General features: G+C 45.8%; 1 protein-coding gene across 6 annotated transcripts in view; it reads left to right on the top strand.

The window, feature by feature from the left end:
- Positions 1-22,746, top strand: part of SUSD6 (sushi domain containing 6) — a 103,028-nt gene extending 80,282 nt beyond the window's left edge. For all 6 annotated transcript variants that reach the window (XM_076344800.1, XM_076344795.1, XM_076344796.1 and 3 more), the window contains 4 exons: positions 9,959-10,156; positions 13,188-13,326; positions 14,567-14,988; positions 16,813-22,746. In XM_076344800.1, the coding sequence (XP_076200915.1) occupies positions 9,959-10,156; positions 13,188-13,326; positions 14,567-14,988; positions 16,813-16,838 (785 nt within the window). In that variant the 3' untranslated portion in view covers positions 16,839-22,746. The remainder of the gene's footprint in view (positions 1-9,958; positions 10,157-13,187; positions 13,327-14,566; positions 14,989-16,812) is intronic.
- The last annotated feature ends 259 nt before the right edge of the window (positions 22,747-23,005 follow it).

Below are 23,005 nucleotides of genomic sequence, written 5' to 3'. Positions count from 1 at the left end.
AAATCTCTTTGCTTTGGTTTATTCTCATTTACCCACATTATGACATAAAGAAAAATAAGCCTCCTCTTCAGGGTATGTTCTTGCTAGGGAAACTGTAATTTTCCTGTAAAGGCTCCAGTCCTGTTCAATTTACTCTTCTGTCATTGACTTCAGAGTAAGGAGCATCTGGAGCCAGTAAAGACAGAAAGCTTATTTTTCAGTGGACTTTGGCCTCTGCTTAATACACAGAGCCCAAAAGAGGGTTATGTTTTACAGTGTGTTTTCAGGAAGGCTTAAAATATTTTAGGGGCAGGGTCGGCAAGAAGTGTGTGTGCTCACAATGGAGGCCTTTTATTGACTCCTGCCTCCTGTAAGTAAAATATAAAGAGGTCCTTTAGCCTCAGCTGTTGTGACTGGGCCCCGGCAGCAGCTGGCATCTCGGGTTTGTCCCTCTGGGAAATGACCCATCTGCTCATGTGCTAGAGAAAGCCAGAGCACTGAAAAGGAGAAGGTTCCAAATCTGTTCTCCTGGTTCCAGTCCCCATCTCCACCCCAGAAATTAGAGATGAGTGGAAAACCTGGGCATCAGGTAATCTGTCTTTTATGGTGTGATGCCATCTGTGGCTAGAAACACATCGAGTTCTCAACTATTTCCAGCTGGCAGAGGATAGCTTTGATCTGGGTCCCGTTTCAGATGATGTATCTGCAGCTGCTGTATTTGTATAGTTAAAACACACAGGTTAGCACACTTGTGGGCAATAAACAAAAAAAAAAAAACCACTAGCACCTTGGTCTATCTGAAAGGGGAGCAGAGCATACTTGACCTCCACTGGGAAGGACCCACCTGTCCTCTAGGGAGAAGGCTTTCTAATAACTGCAGGAGACATTTGTGTTGGAATTCAATTATGTGGGCTAAGAAATGTCCCCCGAAATGTCCCCAAGATGCTGGATGTCGGGAGAGGGTAGAATCTCAAATATGAGAATGACCCAGAGCAGGTCATTGCTGTGCTTCTCAGAGCCAGCCTGCCAAGAGAAACCCCAGTCTAAAGCATGTGGCTCTTCGTGTTCAGCACAGACCTGCTGTTACAAGCAGTGACATTTACCCGTGGAATACTTGATGAGCCATTTCCTAGCCTAATATTGGTATTAATCCAAACGCTCGGACTGGGGAGGATAATGCAGGAACAGAGGGGATGCATAGTGGGAAGCTGCTGTGCTGAAAGCTTTTGAGTGCATCCAGGCAAACATCACTGGTTGGAAACCTGAAGGTATTTAGCGCTCAGAAATGGAGCTGGCACTCTTGACTAGCTGGAGCATGTGGGTGGAGGTGACTGCTTTTGTATGTACCACTTGTGCATCTACCACTAAAGCGCATCCCCTTGTCATTGCTTTCTCAACGGGAAGGAAGGTGTGGGTGGGGAAGAGGCAGTACTGTTGATCAAAGCCTATCTAGGTGCTTTTTCTCTGCAGACCAGCTGCCTGGGAAGTGGTTTTTGCTTTGGTAAAAGATGGTGTTTAGTTGACGTAGCTAGTCTAAAAAGGGTATGAAGTGATACAGACTTGTTTCTTACTAAAACCAAACTGCTGCTGAGGGAGGGGCTTCCAAAGTGGCTTCTGCTATTTATAGGCTGGTTTGTGTGTACAAGGGAAGAGGTGGAAATCAAGAATGTTGCCTGTCTGGATTTCACACTGAAAGCAAAGCTGGCTGGTCTTGTCCCCCCATCACCTCCCTCTCCGCAGAAGACTCCTGGAGCCAAACACCAGTCCTGCCTCAGGCGGAAGGAAATGTTATGTGTGACTGAAAACCCTGGTTTAAGAGGAAAAAATCCTGACCCAAAGAGGAGCTTGTGGAATTTTTTTGTTCTCCAGTCATGGTGTCACTGCAGCTGTGCTAATCTTCCCCTGCTCACCTAGAGAGCAATGCAGCAGGAGGCTTGGGTTAGAGGGGCCTGATAGGTAGCTGTATGCTCTTTGAATCAAATAGGTGTGTGTATATATATTTAATTTTTTTTTTTTTAAGTCCTCGAGGCAGCAAACCACCTTTAGCCGAAACTCTTCAGGGCGTAAGAGGTGAAGTTCTCGTGAGAAAAGCAGCTAACTTGGACAGTGAATTTCCTGTCTGCTAGTTGGGAAGGGTTTATAAAATAAGTGCTCGCTGTTGAAAATGGCATGTGTGCTAGTTGTATGCATGCCTTTAGTTTTGGTGCCGCTTTTCTAGGTTTTTTTCTGTTAGGTATATAGTGGGGTTTGAGTTCATCATATGCTAGGTAGGGATCTGTCCTACCCTTGCAAATATGGGAGGGTTTGAGACAGCTTTTCCTCCTAGAGAAGTGGTTATTAAAAATAAAAAAAAATTTTACTTGCATGAAAACTTGGACTGTGTTCTGTTAGGTGTAAGCTGAGGCACTGTAGTCTGTCTGCAGGCACTGGGAGGCCTTTGTTGTTGCTCAAGAAGCTGCTAAGTGAGCTTGGCAACTCTGGCTGGTTACCCTGCTGCTGTGGCTAAGGACAGTAGTGACACTATTATCTGGTTGGGTCACATTCACGCTTCTTTGAGTACCGGTGACAGAGGTTGGGAGTATATCCAATAAATAGAAGAGATCCAAGAACTGGGCTAAGGGTGGGGTAAATTGTTTCCTTATTAGCTTACTAAACAACAAGGAGCTTAATGGAGAGGTTGGGTAGTGCCCTGCTGGCAAGAATTGAAACTCTGCAAAGAGAAAACAATGTCTCTTCTCCTATTAGCAAATATGGCCAGGGCTCTTGCTAGCAAATTCATTCAGTTGCTTCCTAAGGTGAAACTAATGTTCAGTGTCACCTCTGAGTGGGTTCCATGGGCAGCACTCTGCTAGAATTGCCAGACCCTCTAGAAGCCAAAAGTGAGCATTATTGCTGCTCTCTGGCTTGCACTTCTAGCCCTCTGTCTAGCTGGCTGTGTCAGGCTGTCACATTTTTATTGTGAAAAAGCGTTGTGTAGAAATGATGAAGCCCTGTGTATGAATTTACAAACAAATAGCAACTGGGAAAAAAAAAACCAAACCTGTTGCTGCAAGCTTGTTCAGGGCACTAACTGGAGAGAAACGGTGAACCTGGCCCTGTTGTTTTCAGCATGGTGTTAATTAAACCTGAACCTCAGGTCTGAGATGCTGAAAATGCACAGTCTCTGTAGAAGGCTTCAGATGCAGCTGGTGTTTCAGACCACCCGTTTAGCTGTGGCAGGACCCAGGTTGAAGAGGGGAGGAAGAGAAGAAGGGGAGGAAGGAAGGTTGAAGAGAGAGGAAGGATTACTCTCAAGGGTGCCCTAGGGAGTTTGGGGCTTTTTGAAGGTCCTAGCCAGAAGTTAGTAATAGCTTTTGCAGTTCCTTCTGTTGTACTGAAGTGATGCACACGCACGAATTATCCAAGTTGAAAATCAGAGGCCTCCATAGCAGGGACAAGTAACTGGAAGATGGGAATATCTTGTGTTTATTTTGGATGCTTTTCTAGATGGGCTGTTTCTATGGTTAGTGGCAAGTCCTGGCTGAGAGAATAAAGGTGGCGGTGTTTTGCAGAACCGGAGACTTGGACAGAGAAGTACTCCTTGCCACTGTGGAATGCACTGGAGCACAACTTGGAAGAGATTAAATAGGCAAAGGCAGTGACTGTGACCAGGAGGGAACCTTCCTGTGTGACAGGATATATGAAAAGAAACAAAAAGATATACTTTAAGGCACAACAACCTTTTTTAAGCTGCTCCACAAAAATCCTACTGTAGGGGAGTCAAGGTAGCACAAGAAAGACAGGACGAGGCTTCAGAGGGAACAGCATGAAGGAAATAGCCTCTAGTACTGGGACAGTTTAACTGGGTGCTTATGCGTTCTGCTTCACAAAGGTGTTTGCTCGCCAGGCAGGACATGCTGGCATGAGACAATCATGACAGGTTTAACCAGACTAGCCAGGGGAATGTTCATCTTGTTAGATCAGGAGGGTGGGTTTTGTTTATAGGATGTTTTTCCTCTGTGAGTCTTCATAATAGTGGTTAAATGGAGTAAATCTTGTAGATGAGGAAAGAGAAGTACTGAGCCTAGGATCTTCTATTTCCAGTCGTTACATCCCACAACAGTTGCGATATGTCTGAAAGGTGTGTTAACATATCTGAACAGGGCATGTGTTCCAGGGATCTAGCAGAGCAGTCGTGGTCTATCCAAATTGCTTCGGCACTGACATGTGAGATTCCTCTGATGCTGCTCTGAGTATGGTCAAACATGCTAGAGCACTTGTGTAGTCAGTGAGGAATTTACCTGAGACTCAGTCCAGCTTCCTCTTGGAGTTGCTGGGATTTGGGCCTGACTCATATAAACAGCAAATTTAGTTTGTCAAAACAGTTCCTGTCCTAGCTTTAGTGACCTTTGTGCCTTGCTGTGGAGAAGTAGAAGAAAAGTTACTGGATGTTCAGTGCAAAACATCCCTTTGTTAAGCAATGTTGTATCCATCTGTCCACCCACATAAGGTGAGCAATGCAATGGTTTGTTCTCCCTCAGTTACAAACCTACAGTTATGTACTGTAGCAGATGATGATTAGTAGTTGTCTTGTTCTGTTTTTTTTCTTACAAGAATGCACTCAGTTAAGGAGGATTTGGTTTTCACCTCTGTGTGGTCAGACTGGCAGCAAAAGAGGTGAGTGACTGAAATACAGCTCAGGTGCTTGGTGCAGAAAAAGGGGTGCAAGACCCCTGCTAGGATCTGGGAGTCTTACTAGTTGAAAAAAGAAATGTGCAGTGCCAAGCAAATACGACTGTAGAGAGGTGCCTTTCGGTCACCTCTTGTAGGGTGTTGTGCCTGTGCAAAGAAGGTTGGTACTGGGGAGCTTTTATAATTCTGTGGCAATTATCCAGTCAGATTGAAGTATGTTTTAATCTTACATTGTATGTGTGAGTGGAGTGTATTGTACTTGATCCTTGCCACAACAGGCTCATCCTGCTTGGACTTTGGAAAACTTCTGCTTATCTTTGAATTTCACTCATAGAGATCAAGGCTCAACTGTGCTCCTGTGGTTTACATTCTGAGTATATAAAACCCTCACTTTTATGTCAGCACACAAAATACAACATACTGCCATCTGTGGTATAATCTGTGACCATGGCTTGGTTTTGTGTCGTTTTTACATTATGTTAGAAAGGCTTTGTGGCTCTGCATCAGGTCAGTGTTCAGGACCATGGCTCAGCTTCAGCTCAGCCAGGACATGGAAGATCCATTTCATCCTTTGGTGATTAGGTTAATCAGTTTGGCCAACTGCAGCTGTTACCATCTCTAAAAGAAGCCATGTTCCAACCCCTCACAGCTGTCTGTGAATTTGGTAGAAGAGAGAGCAAGTGGAGCTTGCCGCTACTAGCGGAGCCATGGGAAAGGGAGCTGGTGAAGGTACAATGTGATGACACTGCGGTTGCAACAAAAAAGAGGTTCCTTAGTGTTGTGCTGCTTTTTGTCAGGTTGGTAACAGCTATTCAAAGAACATAAGAGCAGTTAACCCTCCTTGAAGGAGGACAGTATTTTCTCATGTGACCTAGACACAGAAAAATATGGTGCTTACAGATGATTTGATGGGAAACTGGGTGGAGGTGCATACTGGCTTAGTATTTTTTCATTTGTATATAAAAAATTGTCTATATATTAAATACCTAGTATTTTGGAATGGCATTTGCAGAAACTCCAGTGCATAACTTTATTTCTGCCTGTCAATCCGGAAATGACAGTTTCTTTACCTCTGAACAGAGTTCAGTGATTTTCAAAATGTTTGGACCTCTTGTCAGTTATTATCTCCTTCCTGTTTTCCAGCAGTGTGTGCTGGCAGAGAACCAGCTCTCTTGGGAGATGTCATAAACTTCAGTACCTCTTAGGAACGGGGCCTTTGGGAGTAGAGCTCTGCCCCCTTCGCACACAGTGCTGCGATATTAAAAACCACTGTTTCTGTGCGTCCTCAAAGCCTGATGAATCAAGATGCTGGGAATAGGTTTGCAAGCCTAGGATGTCAGTAACCCCCCTAGGAAGTTGATAACTTCTGTAACTTGGCTCTCTTTCTCTTCCCTGCCTGATGTGAACATTTGTTTTAAGATGTCTCGTAAGCTCTGGGATGCTTCCAAGAACATGTGTTTCAGGGAAGGGAGTTGATGAAATTCCTGCATGTTTCTTTGTATTTCAAATATAACCCAGTGCCATTGTGAGTCTAGGCTGATGCTATTGGGAAGGGGGTCGATTGTTACAATATACGTACTTAAAGTGTCCCACAAATTTAAAGGAATTTTTGTAACCTTTTGGGAAGCTTCAGTGTATCTACTATGTGCCACACACCTTTGAAACTTCGAAGGAGTAAATCTGGGGGTCATGGTTTTGCTGTGTCCCTTGAAATCTGCCCAGATTTAATTGGGGCTGAAATACTGAAAAACCCTCCTCCACAGTTTAGTTCACGTGCCTCAAAAATCATCAGTGTGCCAAAGTAATATCCAAACAGCAACACTCTAGCCTGGGGCTGGGCCACACAGCAGCATGCAAACACTACTGAGGGTTAAATGCAAGCAGCCCACTTGAAGTGTGAGCTGGAAGGAGAGCTGGGTCAGGCTGCTCCCAAACCCAGTACCAAACTGTCACGACACAGCCATGCTCTGGAGTGCTAATAGACAGTTCACGCAGGCAGCTATTCCCATCCATCTGCACCTTTTGGCTACAAAGTGTAGCCAGGAGCAGGCTGCTCTGAATACGCATTCTGGTAGCAGTTGGCACCCCAGCTCTTTTCACCCCAGTGTGTCAGTGGTTTATTCTGTCAAAAGTGGTAAATGGGCTGCTCTGCCTGGTTCTGTATTGCTGTGGGTATACCAGTGCTCCAAACTCAGAGCATAAGCTTTGCTGCTGTTTGAGATAAAGGGTTGTGCAGAATCAGACTCTGCCTTTTCTTCTGTTAGCCCCAGTTCAGAGCACACATGTGGAGGCAATTGAAGAAACCCATTATGGAGTGTGTGAAAGCTGAGGGTACTGAAAACTTGGGAACAGGTCATTGTAGTGGAAAGCTGCATTGTCTGTCCCAAGCTTTCTGGGTGCCTGTGTTATGCTGGGCTGGGCCCTGGTTTGCAGAGGTGCTGAGCTCTGTCAGAGATGCCAGGGAAAGGGAGCTGGTCCAGCAGGGAGCAGAGGTGTTTGACTTCCTCGGGTTTTTAGGCACCACCAGTCTGTCATCTTACCCACCCAACCCTTGCCTGGGCCACCTCCAGCAATCTTTAAAGCCATCAGCGCTGTCTAGTAGCCCTCTCCAAAGCTGCAGACTCTGAGATGCTCTGTTCCCCTGAGGCTGCCTTGCAAAGGACAGTTCAGGTGGTCTTCCAGGAGAGCTGGGGTTGCCCAGAGATGCTCAGTCAGGTTGAGGGTGGAGGGTGTTGATGTTCTGGCTGCCTGATCCAGATCTTTTTTTTTTTTATCCATTTCCCCAGCACATAAACAGTGTTCTTCCGTCACAGTGAAGATGACTTTTTAAAATACGTGTGACGCTCGTGGATGCTGTGATGCCAAATGACCTAAGGAGGTGGGGAAAAAATAGGGGAGGTGACTAATTCTGCAGTCTCCTCCTGTGTGAAGAGGACAAGTCAGGGACAATTGACTGAACATGCTTATCAGCTGCTTCTCTCCTTTTGTGGGCCAAGTGGCCTGTGGAGGTGAGGAGGAAACCAATCTGCAGTTGCATAGCCGTGCATCTTCTCTTGAAGTCCTTGTGCGAGGAGGCCAGGTCAGGGTTCTGTAGGTAACTGATGGCGGAGGTATTTCCAAGCCTTTGAGAGCGCTACTGCAGTGTAAATGAGTGCTTGTTTCTTGTTGGCTGGCTGATTTTTGTACATAACTCAGAAACCTCATCAGTGTGGTTGTAAAGTGCCACCACTTTACAATAGAAGGGGAACCGAACAGTGAGCTGCTGCCTAGTCCAACAGGGCTCCTGGTGCAATGGCCTCGTGTGGGTACGGCTCAGGAGAAGGGGGAACAGAGGGAACAAGCTCTGTTTGCTGCAATCAGTTAGCAGAAAGGTGCTGTGCGTGGCTCCCAAGCAATTCCAGGTACCTCCTGTAGCATAAAAAGGTGTAGGGAAGTTGTTCTCTCTACTCCTGGGTTTTGGCAGCTGCTGTAGCAACAGTAGCTTTTCCCCACAGCTCTCTACAATTGCCTAGAGAGGTATGTGTTAAACTGCTGAGAATATTTCTGGCACTCAAATGGGTCCTTGCAATTTACTGGGCTGCAGATGAAGCAGGGCATTTGTCTATGTGCCTGAATGTGAAATGTGCCATGAATCTGTCGCCTCAGCTGATCCCAGCTGACCCTAAGTGTTGGACAAGCTTGAAATGAAAGCAAGTTTTAGCCTCATAAGGCGAAGGGTTAAAATGTTGGTTACAAAATGGGAAATTATTGCAGAAAGGAAAAATAAACACAGAAGAGGCAACAGTTAATACTCATGAGGCATGGGACAGTGGCTTCTCTGAAGCTTATTTAAGAATAAATCTCCTCAAGAACAAAGTCTTCTTGAAAAGCTGCTACTTAGACTCCTGTTAACCTTTTCTCTCAAGAAGTAAATTGAATTGCAGTTATAAAGCTGGCAGAACTCGTACCAGAAGGTTTTTGGCTTCGCTCAGCACTTCATCTCGGGGTTTACTGGCATTTACAAGGCACTACCTATGATGCATTCACACATGTGATTAGGTTCAAGGGTCAATTGCACTGCAGCAATGTAGCAAATTTTTCCACAGTGGAATGAATCTCAAGTTTTCTTTTGCTTCTTAAATCTTGCCCAAAATCCAGTTACTTGAACTTTGCCTAGCTGTTTCTTGCTGTTTGTCCCACAGTAAGTGGGGCACTTAGAGGCAGAATGTGGGAATGCGTGCTCTAGGGTTTAAGGGCAGGCCTGGATCACCATGCTGTGATGGAATAGGGTGGGTGGGTTGGCAGGTTTTCCATGCCCCAAAATATCTCAAGAGGGATCTTTGTCTTTTCTTTTGCGAAGTTTGGGAAGTTGATGTGGATTTAACGGGAAAAATCTAGATTTCTCCCTCTTTCAGGCAGGCAGATACGTGGCATCAGCGGGGGGTGTTGGGGCTGTTCTGCAGAGTCACTGTGACCTGCGAGAGGAGATGAAATTCTAAGCAATACAAATATCCTGTTTTCAGTGCAGTTTCCTCATTTGTGGTTTGTTGTTTTTATTTAAATGGCTATTGAAAATTCTGCAAGAAAATTTCTGGCATGTGCTATGTCCATACTCACTAGTCAGGAGAGATGCAAAGAGAAATGTAAAGTGCCTTTACCACTCCAGACTTGACATAGGTAAACAGAGGGTTTTTTAGAAATGTCTTTGTAATATAACTAACTCCTTTTTAAAAATAGGCTAGAATATTTGGTCCTACTGCAGCAAGGCTCTGTTCCCCATACTGTTGGTGGTATATCTATGTAAAATAGCTAAAATCAATGTGCTCTTACAGGCGTCCAGGGTGCCTTTTGGGGCAGCTCTGTACCTTGACATTGTACCCATAGTACAGTGGGGTGTTTGCATTCTTCATTCGTTCCAGTAGGAGGTCTCATGCTTTTTCCGTATCAGGCTAATAGGAAAGCCTGGTTGTTAGGTTCCCCACAGTCTCTAGTGAAACAGCTGTGGGGAAAAGATAGCACCAAGGATTTTCTGGGCCTCTCTCATGTGGAATCTCTGTTGTGTCACTGTTCAAAAATATCACCAGTTTGATGCCTGCCAACTAGATTGTACTACTGGGATAACAAGCAGTGTTTAGCAATCACAGAAGACTTATCAGAGGTGAAACTGAGCAGTGTTCTCTGCTGTTGCGTAGCAGTCTTTCTTCTCGGTTTTGGTAGTTTCTTAATTTAGTGGGTGTTCGTAGGTGGAAGTCTGCCGATGTGCTGTATCTATTGTGCAACAGATGTCTTCCTCTGAGATATCCTCCATGATGCTTTTTCTTTTTTCCAGATTGTCCCCAGCCACCACAGCCTGAGAATGGAGGCTATAAATGCCACCCTAGCCCCTGCAACAACCCTCTGACTTCAGGCAGTGTCATAGAGTATCTGTGCGTCGAAGGCTACATGCTGAAAGGAGATTATAAATACTTGACCTGCAAGAATGGAGAGTGGAACCCAGCCATGGAAGTCAGCTGCAGGCTCAGCCCGGGTGAGTGCTCTCTGACTCCAGTGGGACAGTCAGAATTGCCCTTCCATTGGCTTTTCAAATTATCCTTAAACACTGAGTCAGTGTGATGCTGAGGACGTTCATACAGCTGCCTCTCATTGCTCCAGCAATTTCATAAATGCGGCTCACAATCGCAGCTCTTTATTAAAAATGTCTCTTCTGTAACAGCCCATCAGATGTAGGCTCAGAGTCCCTCACGCAAGGAGACAACCCATGAAAAGGAGTATAAAGGAGGCAACTTGTTACTTCTGTGGAGCCGCTTATTTTGACAGCTCTCATCCCAGAAATGGGGGAGATCCTAACTGAAGCATTTTCCATGCTGTCTGGTTTTGCTTCTGATGGGTTTGACAGTACATCTCCCTCAGTGGTGTACCCGTCTGTCTGCTTGTGCGCGTGCGTGTGTATGTAGAGCCGATCTTTCTTGCAAACAGGTTAAGTAACTGTTGGCCTCCTGTAGCAAAGAGCTCGATGGTGCTGCTTTTCACCATACTGGCAGGAAAGGACATTGCTGACAAATGATTTCTGCTTCTCTCCAAATGGAAATGGACAGCTTTTGTTTTGTGGGTCTCTCCCAGCTGAAAAGGAATTCTTCTGTCAAAGCAGGAAAGTAAAAAGGTTTGCAGGAAAATGTTCATCATACAGCTCTTAGTTTGCCTACGGCCCTTCTGGTTTTAAAAGCATGCATACTGGATAAAGGGAGAACTCCCTCCCCTCTTCAGGTTTGGCTTGTTGATAGTCTTACTGCTCAGTCATCCTGAGTCAGCAAGGTGTACATTCCAGAATTAGGTCTCATAATCCAAAAAGCAAAATTTGTTAGCTTAATCAGAAGCAAACAGAAAAGCACTTTCTTCAAGCTCTTTATAGAGCTCACTGCATACCTATGATCTCTGGAACATCTTGTCCTGTCCCAGAGACACTGTCTTCTCAGTGTCTCTGTCACAGCCACTCCAATAGCCCCTTCCTATGATGTATAAGGAAGGGAACTGGGAGTTTACCTGGCAGCTACTAGATACTGAAGAGGCTTTTCAAATTCAGCATAAGCTTCCTTTCCACAGCGGTCCCCCTTCCCCTTGCTGCACCCAGGCTGGAGAACAAAGCTGTGCTATTGCGGGTAGTGTTCCCTGGGTGGCATTCCTTCATGGTGGCACTTGGTCTACATCAGGGCTGAAGGGATTGTGTTGTAATGAGCAGAAATCCCTCGGATTTCTTTAGCATCCTGAAGGATCAGTGGTCTTATCAAAAATATGGGGCCTCAAAAGTCTGACCAGTGAAAAAGCCATTGCTTTCACAGCACAGGCTTTGAAACAATTGGTTAGGGTCAGAGACAGCTGAGGTTTAACTAGCAGGTCTCTTTCACGGGGCTAAAAGGAAGAGGAGGTGGAATACTGTAGAGAGAAAGGCAGTAGGTCTTAAAATGATTGGTAATGGGTAAGATGTCACCTGCTCCATACAGAGTAAATGAAATCCATAGCAGTTATCAGATGTTTTGTGTAGCTCTGAGCCGGTCAGCCCCATAGCCTTTTGGCAGTTTATTGTATGAGTTAGTGAGCATCTTGTTGCAATATGAGATGGTGAATGTGCTGGAGGTATCCTGGGTAGTGAGCAGTTTTACAGCATCGTGTACTGATGCTGAAAACGGAGCACCCCTATTTGCCTACCCTCTTCCCTGTCAGTGTACTCAAAGTGCCCTGAGTAATGTTGAAAATGGAAATCCTTACTCAACCCTATTTGCCATAGGGAAAAATGTACCAGACATTGTTTTTTTCCCTGGGGAGAGGTCAAGCTACTTCTGAAGAATTTCAGGAAAACAAGTTCAAAACAACTAAACCAATAGGTTTGACCCCGAGAGAAGATGCAGGAAATGCATGTAAGCTGAAAAGCCAGTTTGCCTGTTTTGGGCATAGATTTCAGGCTGTAGGCTTAAAAACGGTGGTCCTCTAGCTTTTTTTCTTCTGTTTGCATGCTCTTCTTCCTGTCATCCGTACCTGCACGTGTGTCCTGCATCCCCCCACAGTCTGAGACCTGTGCTCCCAAAGAATGTGTTGAATGTAGCAAAAAGGAATTGAGGAATTGCATACATGGGAATGTCCTGAATGTGAAATGCACGATAGTATTTGCCGATGGGCTGGTGAGGTTTTTCAGATCTCTACCAAAGACATAAATTAGGGACAGAGGCAACATGTATGCAGACAGTTATTTGTTCTAGGGAGGTAAAAGGCCTAGTGTAGCATTCTAGGCACGATATGCAGTGCTCAGCAATACCAGCTCCAGGCCATTCTCTCTCCACTCCCAATTTATTCCTGTCTTGCAAGGGACCTTTAAAAGCCAAATTGGTTCCTCTACAGTCACATGGCACAGCTGAGGAAGGGTATGAAGAAGTAATGTGAACAGGGCACATGTATCTAACACTGAAAACTCAGCATCCTGAAGCAACATCTGCCTTCCCTCTCTGTTCCCTGGTATATGTTTGTGTGAGAGAGAAACTGAATACTTGCTGCATCTTAAATATACCCAGCCAGGTGACTTCCACCCCTTCCTTTGGGAGGCTGTTCAATTAGCCAAGAAAACCTGTTATTTGGAACTTTTCCTATTGTTTGGCCTAAAATATCCTGCTTATTGTGTTAGACAATTACTGGCCTTGCTGGTGACATCAGGACGTTTTAGCTTTTGCTCGGCCAGGTCTATACATAACATGACCCTTTCACCATCTGTCAGTTCCCATGGCCTGCTTGCTCTGCTTTTCTGTTTGCCTTGTGTTTTTCCAAAGGACCCTTGTATGTGCATGTTTTATTTTAGATTCCCTTTACAGCTGATGGAGACGTGTCAGCTTGAGCTCTGAACTGTCCTCTATAAGAGATAGCTGGTGTGCCTTGACTATATGGGAAACCTGGTCTCCTCACCTGTGCACCCAAGTGTAACTCCTGAGAGCAGGCAATGTGGATGTTTTTCCTTCCCTATGGCAGTGATTTAAGGGAGTGGATCATTTTACCTTGTGTTCCTCTTGGTTTTGTAGAAAAGGACTCTCCTCCAACAATTGGAGTACCCACACTGTCCATAGTAGCCTCCACAGCAAGCTCTGTCGCCCTGATTCTGCTCTTAGTTGTGCTGTTTGTTTTGCTGCAGCCAAAGCTGAAGTCGTTCCATCATAGCAGGTAAGCATAGCTGGGGTTTGGAAGGGGCTCAGAGGCATCCTGTTTCTTTGCAGCAGAAACCCATTAAGGTACTTGGTTTAGGCCTTCATTTTGGAGCAACTTAACTCCTCGCTTCTCTGCTCCTGTTTTAATCATCTCAGTGGCACCTCCGCCCCATGGTCCAGCAGTAGTCTGAAATGGTGGTCTGTGATACCCAGCTGCAGTCCCCATTCTAACACGCTATCGTTTCCTTGCTCTTTTTCCTTGGCTTTGAATGTGAAAAGTTATGATCCCTACTAGCCTGGCTATAGATTAACCTCCTGCCTCTTCTAGCCTTGGATAGCTACCGAAGTATGTGTCTGGGTGTGTGTGTGTGTATATATATATATATATATGCATCTCCCCCAGTCTGTTTGTGACATCCTATGGACACGAATTCAGGCAGTACTGCTGATTAGATACACATGCAAATCTGCCATTGTTCCCTGCTGTGGGAGGAGAACCCTCCTGGCTGGGTTTGTGGATGAGAGGAGGGACCCAGCCATAACACTGCTGCCAGCTGAGGTCAACAAAGTCACTGTGGACCCTCTCTTCCAAACCAGCTACTAGTATTCCTTAAATAAGAGCAGAGGCATGGCTGTCCAGCAGCGGGGAGGATGAGAGATGGGGTCCTGGAGTCTGCTCTTTTCTGAAGAAGTCCAAACCACTGGAAAAGAAAAACTCGGTCTCGGGACTCTGACTCGTGAGGCTAGGTGATTTACATTGTGCCCATTTAAGAGCTGTCTGCCCCACCCGCCAGAGGTTATCTTGCCAGCAGCAAAGGTGGCAGAACAGGCAGCGCTGGGTGTTGCAGAATATAGCAGTGTAACAAGCTGAAATCAGTGGTGGTCAGAGCTCTTTTTTATCTGCTGGCTGTGGCAGCAGAGGGCTCTGCATCATGATCTCTGTCAGATTTAGCTATGGAGGCAGGTGAGGTGGGAAGCATTGTAACCTTTTCAGCTCTTGCTGCTAAATCCATTGGGCACTGTGAATTACAGCCCCTGCTCATGTTTAGGCAATTCACAGAAGGGCTGCAAGGCTATGCTTGCTTGGCCTTGTTAAACTACCATTCATGTTTCTGTCTGTTCTCCCCTAAATAAGTCAATGCTGAGAATTAGAGTTCTGCTGTGGAAGGTTACTGGAGTTCTCGGTAACATATATATAAAAATATAAATGCTCAACTTGATTTCTCCCCCCCTGACACTTTGTTTCTTGTTTTGAGGCGAGACCAAGGTGTGTCTGGAGATCAGGTCTCTATCATGGTGGATGGTGTCCAAGTGGCCTTGCCATCCTATGAAGAAGCGGTGTATGGCAGCACGGGGAACTGCGTTCCACCCTCGGACTCCCGGGTGCAGATCGTGCTCTCGGAGGGAGCTGGGCAGAACGGAGCCGGAGAGATGCAGCGGCAGGACCAAGGGGCTCACAATAGCTTTGAAAGAGAAGATGAAGCCCCCGGACATTCTGGACTGTGTGAAGCCAGTGGCTCTCAGCGCTCTGAAACTGTTCTTGTGCATCAGGCTGCTACCTCTTCCTGGGTAGCTGGCATGGCTAGCAGTAGACCTGTACACAAAGAGGTCCAAGATTCAGAAAGCAGTGACATACAGAGCCTCTTATCACTCACTTCCTCCGAGGAATATACAGATGGTACGTGACTTGGGCAAGGAGCACTGAATGAGACCCTTGTAAGAGTAGGTTCTGCAGTTGACTACCTAGGATGAAAATGGCAAGGAATGCCTCTATGTTATGTCAGGCACCAGAGGAGCTTTTGAGAAGAGATGTCCCAGTCTCCATGGCATGTTTCACAACTTAGATGTGCAAGCAGTATTTAATACCTTTTTCTGAAGTATGCGGCGCGCTCAGACTGGGAGCCTAGGGCAGTCTGGAAAGACTGTTGAGGTTCTGCTGTTCACTCTTCTTGTCTTAGGAAAGGATTTGCAGAGAAATGCCAGCCTCCAGCGTCACAGTGCAAATGCAGTAAAATAGCTGTGTTTGTGGAAAACAAGTTGGTGGGAGTGGGAGGATATGCTTGCACTACAAACCCTTTGTGATGTTTGGGCTTCTTCATTTTTAGACTATTTTAGTAAGCAGCTTCCTGCATACAGTGCTGCAGCCTTGGCATGCAGGAAGACCTAAAAGGGATGTGCTTGAACTTACTGTACAGGGCAGAGGGGCCAGTCTGTTAAACGGTCAGTGCATCTTGCGTTCTTCACTTCTGTTCTGCCCTGAAGGAGTGGCTTTACAGTGCCAGAGCTGATGTGAAGCTGCAGCTTAAGGTTGCTTCTGCGGAGACTGCTGTGTCTTAGGCAAGAAGTGTAACTGGCTTGTAGATAGCTCAGGGCAGAACTTCTCCTTTCCATGGTGTCAAGCCTACAGCCGTAGTAACACCACCCAGAACCCTTGCAATAAAAACAGTTAGAGGGGATTTCCGCTACAGGGTGGAAATGGCAACATGTCCTGAGATGGGCATTAAACCTCAAGTGCATAAACAGCAGAAATCCAAAAGTGAAGCTTAACAAAAAAAAGTCTGCAGTGTAGAAATTAGAGGATGTTGCCTCTGCACTATGTCTTTTTTATCACTGCCTGAAAACATGTATTGCCTCTAAGGCTTGTTGTACAATAGCAGATTGCCCCTTGCAGCAGGAGACCATAAAGCTTGTGCTTATGGCTCAAAGATGAGGAAGCTGCAGCTACTGGAGGAGGTTGCATTTCTTCAAGTTGGATAAAGGCAAGTGTGATGCTTGTATTTTCAACCATCCCTGTCACAGTAAGAAATGTGTCTTGGACATCTTGAGGAACTAAAAGATTGATGAGGTCATGGGAAAGAAGGAAACTGTCATTCTTAAGGGAAGTTATTACCTTCACCTAAACAACATTGGTGAGGCTTTACTGGGAATACTGTATCTTCTTGTGGGACCCCCAGTTCAAGAGAGATGTGGGGAAGCTGGACAGGCTCTGTTGGAGGCCTGCCAAGATAGCCAGGGGTTTGTGGGGAGTGACTGAGGGAGCTGGGCTGCTTTAATCTGGTGAAGAAGCGGCTTGAGGGCCACGCCAACAATTGACTACAATTACTTTACAGGGAGTTGAAAAGACTATGGAGCCAAACTCTTCTCAGCCAGATGATAGAACATGGGGCAATGGCCACAAGCTGTAACTTGACAGATTCGGCATTAGGAAAATATTTTGCACTATGAGGGTAGTGCAGGACCAGATGGGCACCCAGAGAGGTGGTGGAATCTCTGTCCTTGGAGATTTTCAAGGCTGGAGCCGGCAATGGTCCTGCTTGTGGGGGCAGGTTGGAGCAGAGTCCTCCAGAGGTCCCTTCTGCTGTGTTGTGATGACAGGAAGACCACTGCATTATCGCGTTATGGAAGTGGGAGCCTGTCTTGCTTTCAACAGTAGTTTTTCTGGTGTGTGTTGAACTGCAAAAGTTTGACTACTTTTTCTTTTTCTTCTCTCCCCACCGTTCAGATATTCCCTTACTGAAGGAAGCATGAGGCCTGCTGTGTTTGTCTAGCCTTCTCCCTCTTGGATTTCTTCCTCCTCCCCTCCCTCTGCCTTCAGGACAGAAGCACTCTGTGCAGCCTTCCCCGTCCTCGCGAGCTGTGCCCTGGATACCTCCAAGCAGAGACGCCCTCAGCTGAAGATCCAAAGGATGTCGCCAGGTTGCCTCCTGGGTGCACCAGTGGAGTTGGTGCAGCGCTGGCTTCCCCATTACATCAGCATCAGGGGCTCAAGGAACAGAATGGATTTGAGCTCTCCTCTCCCCCAGCCAGATGTTTGACAGCAGTCTCTGAAGAGCTGCTCTTTTCTTGTGCCTTTCTCCTCCTCACACCGGCTTGTTGCAGTTTATCAGCCTCTCTAGCCCTTCCGCTGCCCAGAGAGCAGGGGCTAAAACCACTTGCTCACTGGGTGCAGACACAATTTATATATATGGATATATGTTATATAGGCTCTTCTTCCAGCATCCTCTTTGTGATAGGTAGGGCAGGGCAAAACACCTCACTGGGACTGAAGCGGGGCTTGGGAGGGATCCCAGTTAAGGGGCAGCTTGTGATGTCTAGAAGCGCCTCAAATGAGAATAGGCTGTGTGACAACTTAGCTGTGCAATAACAGTTCATTGAGAATTGCTAGAGCGCTGAAGGCTGAGAAGTCCAACATGTAGGAATGCCCTCTGTTCCCTTCTCAAAAACCATCTCTGCAGGAGTCCATTCCTGAAAATCACTTTTGTCTCCTCCTTCCTCCTCTACCCGTGCAGCCCACTTGATTATGCTGTGTTTCTAGAAGCTGGGACTGGGACTGCACTGCCAATAAAACAACCCCTTCAGCTTTGGTCTGGTGCCAGAGAGCTCCTGGTGTTAGGTTGTAGAAGAGCCTTGGAAAATGGCCAGTGGTTAGCAGGGTCCAGAAAGCTTGGAGGATGTGACTTTCAGTTAACCAGCCCTGTGTTAACTATGAATTAGCCCCATTCACTGAGGCATCAGGACTGGAACCAAATTTGTGGCCCTGTTCTTTTGAGTAAGCTGTGTGTCTCAAAGCTTTTTCAGTTAAGGTGGTTCTGCACTGAAGCTTAGGTTCCTTTGGTCACATCTTCAGGCAGAGGTAACGCTTTTGAGATGTAATCTGGAAGTGGTTCAGGTGTTTGAAAATGTCAAGAGAAGAAATGCCTGTAGGTAGTGAATGCCTAGTGCCATTGGTGCAATCCCAAACTACCTTTCCAGCCACACTAGGTACCGTGGTACTTGAATCCTGGGTAGCTACCATCTCAGAGGCTAGCGTGTCTTCCTAGCTTCATACAGCGAGAGTCTGCTGTTTTATCCTAATGGGCTTCAGTGGGCCCACAGAGAGGGGCTTCTTCCTTGTGGCTAGGGATAAGCAGCATATACAAAGTCTCTCCTAAATACGCCTCTTGCTGTGAGGGAAGGTTGGCTACATTGACAGCAGTGCCAGAGGATGCCATTGCTTATTCCTGAACCTAAGTTTTGAAGATTGTTTCAAGTTCTGGTAGCAGGGAAAAGAAAATCCGAAAACATGTATACCTCTGCCCCCCACAATTACCTACAGCAGGTCAGAATATCCTGGTTGCTGTTAACAGGACTCTCTCTTTGCAGGAAGCCACGTTCGTCTGGGATAGGTGATCCAATCACAAAAGCATTCTGGTGGTTGTAAGGTTCTTCACCAGGGAGGTCTGGACACCGTTCCGTGGGATTGGTTTCAGCAAGAAGAGTTGGTTTCTTAGATGCATGTACCTTGTCATAACTGTCTTGAAGTAACCGGGGAAGTGTTTGCCCTGTGAGAAGCTGCTAAATTTTTATTTGAGTTGAAGGAGCAAAATGTCATGGCCTTACACATCATGTGGTAATGTACAGGTGAATAGGGATGCTGTCTTTGCTGCTTTGCTTTTGGTTTATGATCCTCACTATCCTCATCCTTGTTGCTCCAGGAACATACTGTCACAGCATTTGGTAAAAGTGACACAACACCTTTATATATAAAATCACTGTGGCTTAGCTCCAGCTCCTGGAAATGGGGATTGGCCATAGTATCCAGCCGTGTACCCGCTGCTCCTGTTCCTGATCAGTTGTTAAATCCCAGGACACCTGGGACAGCGTGTGCCTGTGGGTGGAAGAATCCTATTTTCCCTATCCTTGTTTTAGAGGGATGTTATTAATTTAAAAATACAGTATTTTAAACTTTCTTCCCTTTTGCTCATGTTACCTTGCATTAACACAAGGATTTGATAAATCCCATTTGGGTGGTTTGGGTATTTTTTGTTCGGTTTGGATGGTGAAAATCCCACGTTGTTTTACAGCGGGCTGCGGTGTCTCAGCTTCAAGCACTGTAGTGGGAAATGTTGTTTACGCATCTGCTACTGGAATTTTAGAAAACAAGCCTGGGAACGTTTGTATTTAGTTTTTAACTCCTACCTTGGAAATGGTCTAAGCTTGAGCAAATTGTCCCATTCACTGGTTTATCAGGGCAGACAGAGGGATTGAGCGAGGGTAGTGGTAAGGGAGTGTAGAGGGAAGAATACCTGACTTCTTTCCTGCTACCTAGCCATCTCGGAGCAGGAGTTGCTCTTTATGCATTTAAGGTCCTGTCTACTCAAACTGACCCTCAGCAGTCGAGGTGTAGAAGTCAGGTACATGCTGCCTTTCTGCAAGGGACAGTCCTTTAACTCAGTGTTAGCACCGGGTTGGTGGGAGAATCCCACAACGAAGCTGGAAGCTGATCCCGAGGCCTGACCTTGCCCTGGACGAGTGCCTGCTCCGCCAGCAGAAAGCACGTACCGTGTGGCCCTGCCTCCTCTCTCTGCTATTGTAGAGCAAGCAGCTGCCAGTTTGGGAGAGAAAATTCAATTTGGGTGGGGAAGAGAAGGAAGCAAGCTGCACAGAAGAGGGAGTGCTTTAATTCTGTTTCATTTATAGAAATTGTGGGAAATGGCTTTACTAAGGAGGGGGGGAAATGCGGAGGTGGAGGGAAATATGCAAGCATAGATCTTGTGATCAGGCATAAACAGGCAGCTTCTGTTGGCTTGCTGAGAGGGTAAACCAGCAGCTCCCAGGCCAGTCTCTGCTGTGCTGGCTGGTAATACCAGCTGATGCTTCCAGTGCTTGCAGAAGAGCCTGTCCCCTGCAGCAGCACTCGTGGGAACAGGCCCCAAGGACCCGTGCAAGCCAGAACATGGAAAACAGTTTGGGGGCATCACATTCCTCTTGCCCACGTCCTCAGCTTTAGAATTTCTTTTCATATAAAATGAGGTAGAATGGCTGGGGAGGAACCTGAGAGATGTCTGCTTGACAATTTTTTTCAAGGGGGAGGGGGAGCAAGGCCTCACTACTGATCATCAAGTGATTGTTACTCATTCATGTTTTAATTCTGTGGAGGCTGAAGGATTGGGAAGTCTTTTGGGCAGAGATTTAGGAAAAACTAAATTGCACAGTCCTGTACTTACGGGAGCGAGGGCTGAGGCTTAAAGATCCCTCAGTCGTGAGCTCTGCTCTATCTCAGGAGTGTTCGTTACCTCTGAGCAAAGAGTGTGCCCTCTTTGGCTGTTGCCATAGGTGGATGCAGCCTGGATCTCGCCGTGGTGGATGGGGAGCACAGGGACTCAGCCTTGCAAGATGTAACACAGCAAATGATTTTTTTTCTTTTATTTTGTTTTGGGGTTTTTCAGCCTCCTTACCCTTTTTTCCCACCTATGTCTGGCAGAAGAATTCAAAGGGAGGCTTTTTTCCTTATTTAACGCTCCGGACCATAATCATCTCATGTTCTGTCATACATGCTGGATCCTGTGATATTCCAGGACATTAAAATTGTTTAATTACTTTGGAACAATAAAAATAGCACTGTTATTTTTGGAGTCTGATAGGTTAAAAAATTAAAAGGGCATTTCAGAAATTCAAAGTACTATGTGCCATAGAAAAAACCTCCTTGCTCCCTTTCAGTGGCATAGTTTTTTAAAAAAATAAATAAAATGCAACCTCCTGCAGTGTTTACAGCCCAAGCGTTGCAGACCTTGGACCAGTCTGAGAGAACCAGAAAGTGAAGCTGACAGTAACCCGTGGGGAAGCGGGGCAGTCTCCTGTCAGGACCTGCATCATGAAGCTCAGCTCAAACGATTTGTGTCAGAGCCTCCTGCCACCTTGAAGGAGGTCAGCGGCATTGGTGAGAGAGATGGTTTTGTGTGTTCGGGTTTTAAATAGCTCACACCTCCCCATCATTAACTGTAGAAGAGGTAAAAAATGAAGTCGGGAGGAGGGACGTGCTGCAGCGTGTGAGCTCATGAGACTGGGAGGGAGAAGAGCTTAATGCATTTTTATTCTTAACCACCTGGGAACTTGCTGTGTAGAAGAATGCTTACTCAGCAGGCATGCTGCTTGTTGTTCACTCCTTGGATGTCTCCCCTGAGGTTTCTCCTTGGCCTTTCAGCTCTGGTGTGGTGATTCTTTCAATGCATCTGAAGCCTTTATTTGGCCTTTGAGCACACAGAGAAGTCAGGTGTGTTAGGAAGAAATCTGTTCCACTTGTTTTGGGAGGAAACATCCTGAGATGCTCCCAGAGGTGGATGACTTGGGTCAATACCGAGGAGTGGGGCTAAGAGAGCAACAGGCTCAGCCATTGGAAACAATCTGGGATGGTTAAGTCATTTGCAGCATGGAAAAGGGAACACAAGGTGGGGGGTAAGGAAGAGCTGTGACAGAAAACAGAGGTATGCTGCAGGCTAATGGGCCAATGCATTCATGACTGGGTTGTAAGGAAGCTTGTGCTTTGTTTAGATGGTTTAGCAGACACCAGCAGGCTTGCTGTATAAAAATATATTAACGTACAACTGGTTGGACACACTGAGATTTCCTTGTTGACCTTTTTGGAGCATATTTGCAAAACCTGGTTTTACTGTTCCGATAGCAGTTGTTTAAAAAAATAAAATCTGCCTTATTACTCTATCCAGATAACTAATTAAATCAATTTCACTTTCTGGTTTCTGTATATAAATGCAATAAATCCTATCCATTTTGCACATCCTGCCTCACCCCATCCTCACCCTTCAGTCCTTACCAGGGAACTGCAGATTGAACTTGCTCTTTGTGAACACTTTTGTTTGCAGAAGAACTTCATTAGAAAACATTTATTCTCTATGATACGCTTTGAAAGCGCAGAGAGGTTTCCTAGAGCAGGCTTAATTTTAAGGCATATTTTTATACAGGAAATAAGCCCCCTTTCAATCCTTCATCCCCTCCTCCTGCCCTTCCACACCAGGACAGAGCACGCCACTTCCCGCACTTCTCTTCAGGGTCCTGTGTTCAGCACTGCTTCCAAACTCAGCCCTCTGCAAATGATGTACGGATATTTGTGCCCACCAGAACGGGTTTTACTGATGCTCTGCATATGCGTTCCATAAGCTGTGCTTTTGCTTCTGTCCTGGGGTAAACAAGGACAGAAGCAACTGAGTTGTGCTGGAAAACGTTTTAGTTCCGATTCTCAAATTTGTTTCCTTCCAAAAGAAAACAAAGCGAAGTTGTCTGTGAAGCAGATGTCCTATGATGCGGTGGGTAGACTGCTGGTAGTTGCTGAGGCAAATGCCAGGGGAGCTTGAATGCCTTTATACATTAATCTTTTCTTTCCTGTATGTGTTTTCTTTTTATCTGAATTGCACCACTATGGAATTATTTGCAGAATGGTACTCCATATATATGTGGGATTTAAAAACAAAACCATAATTGACGCTGTGCAGGATGTCACTCAATTGGTTTTATTTTGCTTTATTTTATATATATTTTCTGGTATCCTGTACATTGCAGTGGGTGTGAAGATAGTATTTTAATATTTGTACAAAGTTTAATTTAATTGTTCTATGTATATAACTGCATTTCTAAATTAAAAAAAAAGTTCTTTTGAAGTGAATCTATAATCTCTTGTGTATTTTTTTAACTGCTTGGGCCTTACGGGCTGGAGATCTAGCAGGTCATTAGCGAATACGTTGCAGTGGTGCAGTGCCTTCCATGTGAAGTCCCCTGGTCTAATGTGCAGACTTGCTGCATGAGGCTGGGCAAGGTATTTGTTTGCCTTTACTTTCTATAGCACTGTATGCAGGCATAGCAATTCACTAATGTGGTGGGGAAGGACCCCTGCATGTGCTCTGTCCCTTCCTCTGCTCCCCCGG

Source organism: Aptenodytes patagonicus, chromosome 7 (genome assembly GCF_965638725.1).
Source record: "Aptenodytes patagonicus chromosome 7, bAptPat1.pri.cur, whole genome shotgun sequence".
NCBI lineage: Eukaryota > Metazoa > Chordata > Aves > Sphenisciformes > Spheniscidae > Aptenodytes > Aptenodytes patagonicus.
Note: the sequence above shows the minus strand (reverse complement) of the source record. Positions and strands in the feature narration are given on the sequence as shown.